This window comes from Aplysia californica, unplaced genomic scaffold (genome assembly GCF_000002075.1).
Source record: "Aplysia californica isolate F4 #8 unplaced genomic scaffold, AplCal3.0 scaffold00589, whole genome shotgun sequence".
NCBI classification, from domain to species: domain Eukaryota; kingdom Metazoa; phylum Mollusca; class Gastropoda; order Aplysiida; family Aplysiidae; genus Aplysia; species Aplysia californica.
Window position 1 is genome coordinate 136,751 of NW_004797859.1, and position 7,533 is coordinate 144,283.

A 7,533-nucleotide genomic window follows, 5' to 3' on the forward strand; every position below is an offset into this window, starting at 1 on the left:
ATGAGGTAGAGGGTTGTCATTATCATCATCAGCATTGTCATGATCATTATGAATCATCACCATCATGATCAAATTATACGGCCTGCATGACTGAATCGGCCGTTGAATTCAGTCCATCTGGCCTGCCATCACACCACCGTGTACGACAAAAACTTAAATAGTGTGTTGGTAGCGTACTCAGACCTTGGTCACCAAAATAATCCAGTCACCTCAAAACAATTTCAACGGGTTTTCATAGACTTTTTGTTTTTTGTTTTTTTGTCTGGGGGTTTTGGGGGAGGAGGGGGGGGAGGGGTTGTATTCATAGTACAGTATATTTGGAAGAAAAAAGTTATCCAGCCCGCGCTCAGCATTTCCTCAGTTATCTGGCTCACTTTTCAAATAATATACTGCTGATATTATTTTTGTGATTCATTTCGCGTCTTTGCCAGACTTTTTTGTTTTTTTCGTCTCCTGTTACTCAAACCTTTGCACTAACAACTCAGCCTAGCTTTTGTCATAATGCGGAATTCGCGAAAAAGTGCCTTTCCCAAAAGACACAACGTCGGACCGAGCTGAGGCTCGAATCTTCAAACCCGCAATCTCACGATTACCAGTCCGGTAGCCTAACGACGAGGGCACCAACGCCACTCGTATTTTACGCAACGGGTGCAGTTTACCTATCACAGTTGATATAAACGACCACGATTGTGACATTGACGATGTCGTTAGTATTACTCATGTTTGCTCTTGAAGAAGCTTTCTAGTGGAAACGTTGAGTCGTTTTAATCAACATTTTTTCCTATTTTGAATTTTTTTAAATTTTATATTTGCTGAATGAGAATCAATCAAGACTTTCCCTACCTACTCTGCCTTTTCAACAATGATGATGATGATGATGATGATGATGATGATGATGATGATGATGATGATGATGGTGGACAACGAAGGTTTAAATGTCACGTGGATCATGCACATTATACAGGTTACATTGACATCCACGTATTTGCTCAAATCTAATCATCTGCTCGTTTGCTTACACATGTACAGGGATGTCGCGTCACGTGGCTTTTCGTTCCCCAACAGCAAAAGTTACCTAAAACAACCTTTAGCCCCCCCCCATCCCCCACCCTGCCCCACCTGCCCTTCCTTATGCAGCATTCACCTGGACGTAAAAAATCTCCCCCGTGTAGATCTATAACCGGTGGATACACATCTCCACCGCAGTGCAGGAAAGACGGTCGGATCGCGAGGAGGTGGCGGTGAAGGATGAGGAAGGCGGTACGTCACTCACTCTCACCAAAAAGAAGAAGAAAAAGAATTAACCAAAAGCATTAAACTGCTCATACAGGCAGTGCTTGCTAGAAAAGAGAAGGTTTAAATCGGAACGTACTTTCGTGTGACGACGTCAAGTCTTCTTGTACTCTTGTGGAGATCTCGATGGCGAAATACACGTTTTGGTTAACATTTTTTGCCTTTCTGGCAATTGGCGTCTCCTTGAGTTTGGCATTCAGCGACGGGAAGCTCCTGGCAAGAGGTACTTCTGGTGTGAGAAGTGTATACTGCAACAGGTAAGAGAATATATATTTGTAATTGTGAGTCATCATCATCATTGCCTTTCTCACCCTGCATCGGGGTATAGGCAACGAACAAATACTTTCCACCTTTCTCTTCCCCGGCTTGCCTCTTGATGTTGTTCCTTGTCTTCCCACTTTTCTGTTCACCAGTTTCTGTGATTCTTCTCCATGTTCTATGCGGTCTACCCTTGATCTTTTACCCTGTGGATCCCAATCCCACACTTTCTTTGTTATACAGCTGCCTGGCTTCCTGAGAGTATGTCTAATCCATCGCCATCCCCTTCTTCATACCTCATCTTTGACTGGGATCTGTCTTGTTTTTCTTAACACGTCTTCGTTGGTGACCTTGTCTGTCCATATGATCCTCAGTAACTTTCTTAGACACTTGTTCAAGAAAACCTGTAACCTCTTTATGTCTCACATCGATACACCATCGTTATTATAAGTAGTTGTAAGGAATGTTACGCCCCCATCAGTGCAGTATAGACCTTTTCGAAAGGAGGGTTGGAGGTTATTTTTGTGGCTGTCGCTCCTGGGGAACGGAAAGCCGCGCCACGAGACATCCCTGGTACATCTACAAGCCTAGGGGACCCTGCCTGTCAGGGCTAACCCAAGTGTCACCACATTTCCAAGTTGAAATTAGACCTCCTTGACTAATGCATACTAATAATCGTGCTTCTGTCACTTGTCCACCAGTCTTTCCAGTTAAGTCCAGTCATTAAGACCCATTTGCCTATTGTTTATATGTGCAGTTGAACTGCTTTGGTTTGATTCTGGCTTATTGTTTTTATTACAGTTTTTTCGCCCCCATCGACTCAATTTAGATCAAATAGGAAGCGGTCTTTAACCCTGCCTGTCAGAGCCGAGCCAGGCTGAGACGATCGAATACAACCTCAAGCATTAAGACCAAGACACGTACTCAATACAAATTCTCCCCTCACGGGAAATGAAGTCGGGTTTTCTGCGCGCGAAAGCGAAGAACCTAAACATTATATCACATACGCAGGTGTTATTAGCTAGTAAAAAGCCACCCCCCCCAAAAAAAAAAAAAGAACAAAAGACAATGTAAAATAAACAAAGCACAACGACAACAACTAAACAAAACGAATCTTTAAAAATCTCCCAAATGTTATAAAAACATGTTTTTCCAGGCCTGCCTTTAAACGCCAACCTCTGCACTTCGACTCTGCCTGCAAGGGTTTATGCCGGCCCAAACTGGACAATGACAATCAGTTCTTTTCTCTGATCGTCAACGCCAGCACGTACTGGCTGGACAGCGTGGTTGGTGAGTACTGATTGTAGAGCTTTAGCTGACTGATGGTGAGCATATTAGTCTTGCTACTGCAGCTGCTGGTAGTGGTGGTGGTGCTGTTGCTGCTGCTACATTTGCTACTGCTTATTATTGTTATGATGATGATGATGATGATGATGATGATGATGATGATGATGATGATGATGATGATGATGATGATGATGATGATGATGATACACTACTACCACTCTCAAAATCTGGATTCAATAATCAGAGACACTCAGTTTAGAGAACATATTATTCAAATATGACCTCGATTTCAACAGTCTATGCCACAATGGAACCAGTAGTCACTGAGATTGATAGACACCGAACTGAAGAGACTTAAACCTCGGAGAATTCACGGGGATTAATGGGAACGAGGCTCCTGTCGAGTGCTTAAAGAAAGTGTGCTCTCTGTTACTGTAATTGCAGGTGTTTTACGCCCAATATGACACAATTTAGATAATCTAGCAGGCAAGATAATTCATTCGATCCTGCCTCTCACGTGAGGGCCTACTCGAGGTAAATGTAATGCGTCGTCCTAGAAGAAGGGCGACGATACTCGATGTACATTTTCCCTACTCTTCTGCGTGCAATTTCGAAGTGTCTAATCGTTGTACCACAGACGGCTATGTGCATTTTACTGTTGTTATTTCATATTTAGTAAGACTGCTCGCTATTCTCTGGTATACTGAGAGCGAAGCTTTCACTTAAAAAGAATGCGACCCACTGCACATTTTCATAGCTTTACTTTATACATTCGATAAGTATGCAGTAGAATCTACTCAATTTCCTTATTAAGTACTCCTGAATATTTTGGTTTTGTTTTGGTTTCGTATTATTTGTAGTATAAACTAAATATACAAATATACAACTTGTAGTGAGATGCTATAACTCTTTATTTGATCAAAAGACAAGCTTGTTGATGCTCGAGTGATGCTTGAATAGAAAACCATGTCAATTTACCAAGACAATTGTCATACAATGACAGAGTTCATCATAGATCTGCTTTGAATAAGCGAACACACACACACACACACACACACACACACACACACACACACACACATACATACACACATTAAGACACTCACACACATGCATGCATACACAGACAAATACGGACACAGACACAGACACACACAGACACACACAGACACAGACACACAGACACACACATAGAGTGAGTGGGCGAGCGAACGAGAGAGAGAGAGAGAGAGAGAGAGAACCACTAGAACACCCACGTTACATTCATAAGTACAAACAACATAATTTCATTGTTCTGATGTTCCCAGTGGAAATCAAAGCAACCCCCCAATCTGGGCTTTCGGTGACCGGTTTCTCAGCCTACGCCGTCGACCAACACGGGGAAGTGGCCGGAAGCTTTGAGGAGAACGAGCCCCACGTCATAGTGGGTACATGCAGTGAGGTTGTCACTTACTCCTCGGAGACCCATGGCGCATTTCACTGGAAGGCAGACAAGAACCGAAAGTCTGTCCTCCTAAAATGGCTCCCTGATGGATACAATCATGGACCAGTGAGAATTATGTAGGTGGTTGATTTGTCGACTGTCTGTTAACTTAAGAAATGAAGATTTAATCTTGTGCTTGTGGGTTTTTGTGTTGGGTGTTGTCATTTCTGGGGAATATTATTCAATTTAACACATTTGTCAAAATCACAACTCTTCCTGTGGACTGAACTCCTAACTTTCCTTGGTTCGTCTTCCTGCTCCGTTGGGTATGAAGTTGTGTCGTGCAGAAACGTTCTTTACTTGTATTCTTAATTTCATTTCCTTTAGCTCCAATTCTGTGCTTGACATTCTCGGATACTAGAATATGTTAAAAATATAACCATTGAACCCCCTTGAGCAGCTTCTCCGCTGTATGTCCTCAAGCAGTGTCATGGCTTCAGTGGTCTAGTGTGTGGTTATGCTACTCGAAATCGTGAGGTTGCTCAGTTCGGCCCGACGTTATTTCCACGGAAGGCTCTTAGATGGCGAAAGATATTGTCAATTTGTTAATGTTCAAGCTCTTAATCAGCTGCTTACACAGTATGCTTCCCGGGAAGCAGGAAATGTATCTGAGTGTTCTGAGGTCTGTTGAGGTAATAATAAAGCTGTAGCTGTAAAGCGCATAGCGCATGCTGTAAAGAGGGGATATGCTCTGTATTATATAATAAAGCGGAAAGTCCGGGTTCGAGCCTCGGTTCGGAAACGGATTTTTTCGCCCCCTCTTGCCCACTTAGCAGTAATGGGTACCTGACTTCGAGTTGGGGAAGTAAAGGCGGCGCGGAAAGGAACTGGCCACCCTACCAAAAGGCAATCCTCCATGTCCGGATCGGACGCAGAAACAACTTTACTTTAATGGATACAAGACTATTCAAGAGTATACCACTCTAGTTCTGATTTCCAAAGCCCCTGACTGTGTACTTTTGCTTGTTTATCTTTTCCCATATTATTATGTATCTGCCTTGGTCCGTCTTTCCCCTGGATTTATGATGCAGTACTGACCAACTTTTATTTGTAGGATAGGCCTTTTTTTCTATCCAAGATAGGCCTATTGTTTTATTTTAGGTTTAGCCTCTTTAGGACAGGACTATTTCTCTCTCTTAGGTTTAATTGAAAGAAATATATCACGTCAACACACTTTCTTGAACATCTCTCTAAAATGTTTTATGCAAATTATCATTAGGAACAATAGAATTACACGCAGATGCTCACAAACGTATATTTGATTCATCCACGCACTTACCAAGGACAGATTAAAAATAAAATAAAGCAGCTAATACGGTTGTTTGTATTTTCATTTCAGCGCATGGGTGGTTCACAATCATTCAGAAGTGTATTTCCTTGAATCGCAACCCCTGGAGTGCAGTAGAAATGGTAAGCCCAGTGTGTACTTCGCGCTGTATACAAAATCTTTTTCGCTTTCTCGATTGAAAAGTCGTTTTTTTCGAAATCAAAATTTTGCACTGTGCTATTATGACAAAAATTGTTTTGGCTTACAACTGTCTTCGTCTTTCGTACACAAGGCTAGATATTTTGAATATGTCCTTGAGATTTTTAATGACTTTTGTTCAAACATTTGCTCTTTGCGTCATCTTATTAATCCTTTCGAAAGATTTTCGAATGGTGTTGATGACAAAAGCTAACTCACGCAGAAAGATTATTTATCTCTTGATGAGACGGATGTGTGTTTCTGTTTGAAATCATAATCCCTCTATCTCTTTTTCTTTCCCTTTCAGCCTCTCCCCCTTTCTCTCAGTCTCCCCTCTTTCATCTACTCTCTGTTTTAACTTTAGAGATTCTGAAACTGATGCTAAGGAAAATACGGTCCTGAAAATAACTTAGTATTTCATACTTTAAATACACATTTTAAGACTCAATCTCTATTTTTGCACCTCAGGTTCTTTCACCCTGAACCTGGCAAATGTGCTGGAAGACGTTTCCAACGAGATCGACCTGGAACTTTTCGAAAAATCTTTCTGGTACCGAAACAACAGAGGCTACCAGCTTCAGCAAGAAGACCCCTTCGACAGCTTCAACATCCCTCCGTCAACGGGTGCTCTCGTGCCCGCAGCGAAGGCAAACAATCTCAGAAAAGAGTTTCCACCTCTGAAAAATCATGGTGACATGAGGCCGAACGACTTCGTTAACCTCCAAAATGAGGTCACGTCTGCAATTTCCGAGGGAGTTTCTTTGGATTCTGGAGAAAGCGATGTGAATGTAGTTCCTAACGAGGAGATTTCGAAGGATAGGAATGGAAGTTCCATAGTTCAACAGATAGTGGAGAACAGCTCTGCGCTTCTTTCTTCGTCCGCGACTCCTCATGGAGCAGAAGGCCAAACCGAACAAACAAACAGTTCGAGCGGAAATTCAAATACCGGTGAAAATGGAGGAGGAGAGTTGTTAACGGGAAGTTCGATAGCAAGCTCAATCAGTAGCGTTGACAGTAATAATAATAATACTACTACTACTGTATCCGAGAGCGACATAGGGAAGAACGCGAGTGAAGTGGATGGTTTTGAGAAAAGTACGAACGACACAAGAGGAAGTGATACCCTTGTTTCTCACGCGGACATACCAAAGCCACATGAAAGTAACAACAATAACACCGAGACCTCTGCGACTTCTGTTTCCGGAGGAAATACGGCGTCTTTATCATCTGGAGATGACGTAAGCAGACAGTTACATCTTGGTGTCTCGGCGGAAAATGTTGGAAACCTTCCCAGTGACAACATGATTATTGAGGATAAAAGTATCAAGAATTCAGACGCAAACTTGAACGATAATTATTTCCCGAGTTCTGACGAACTCATGGATAATTTCCCGGTTATGGAAGGTCTTTTTCGATGAAAATTGTATTGTTTTGAAAAATACTAGTAGAAGAGGATGTACTTATATAATATTATTGTTTTTCAATTACGTTTTTTATTCTCGTATGTGGCATATTATGTGTTGTTTCTCAGCAAGCATCCGAAAGTTCTTGCGTGGAGCGATGCTGCTCCCCAAGCAAACAAACAAGCAAACAAACAAACAAACAAATCAACAAACAAACAAGCAAACAAACAAACAAACAAATCAACAAACAAACAAGCAAACAAACAAACAGACAACAACAAACTAACAAACAAACAAATAAACTAATTAACAACAACAACAACAACAACAACAACAACAACAAC

The 7,533-nt window shown here is 41.8% G+C and overlaps 1 protein-coding gene across 1 annotated transcript; it reads left to right on the forward strand.

Annotated features, from left to right (window-relative positions):
- Positions 1-1,198: 1,198 nt before the first annotated feature.
- Positions 1,199-7,256, forward strand: LOC101860767. Its single transcript, XM_005107267.2, has 5 exons — positions 1,199-1,550; positions 2,708-2,841; positions 4,146-4,398; positions 5,661-5,731; positions 6,255-7,256. Exons 1-5 carry the CDS (start codon positions 1,420-1,422, stop codon positions 7,202-7,204), a joined length of 1,539 nt encoding a protein of 512 aa, XP_005107324.1. The 5' UTR covers positions 1,199-1,419; the 3' UTR covers positions 7,205-7,256.
- The last annotated feature ends 277 nt before the right edge of the window (positions 7,257-7,533 follow it).

Bases quoted from the DNA above. Each gene is read 5' to 3' on its own strand.
- LOC101860767 (XM_005107267.2), top strand. From the start codon at position 1,420: ATGGCGAAATACACGTTTTGGTTAACATTTTTTGCCTTTCTGGCAATT. The intron at 2,842-4,145 runs GTGAGTACTGAT...TGATGTTCCCAG, and splicing joins CTGGCTGGACAGCGTGGTTG to TGGAAATCAAAGCAACCCCC. The intron at 4,399-5,660 runs GTAGGTGGTTGA...TTTTCATTTCAG, and splicing joins CATGGACCAGTGAGAATTAT to CGCATGGGTGGTTCACAATC.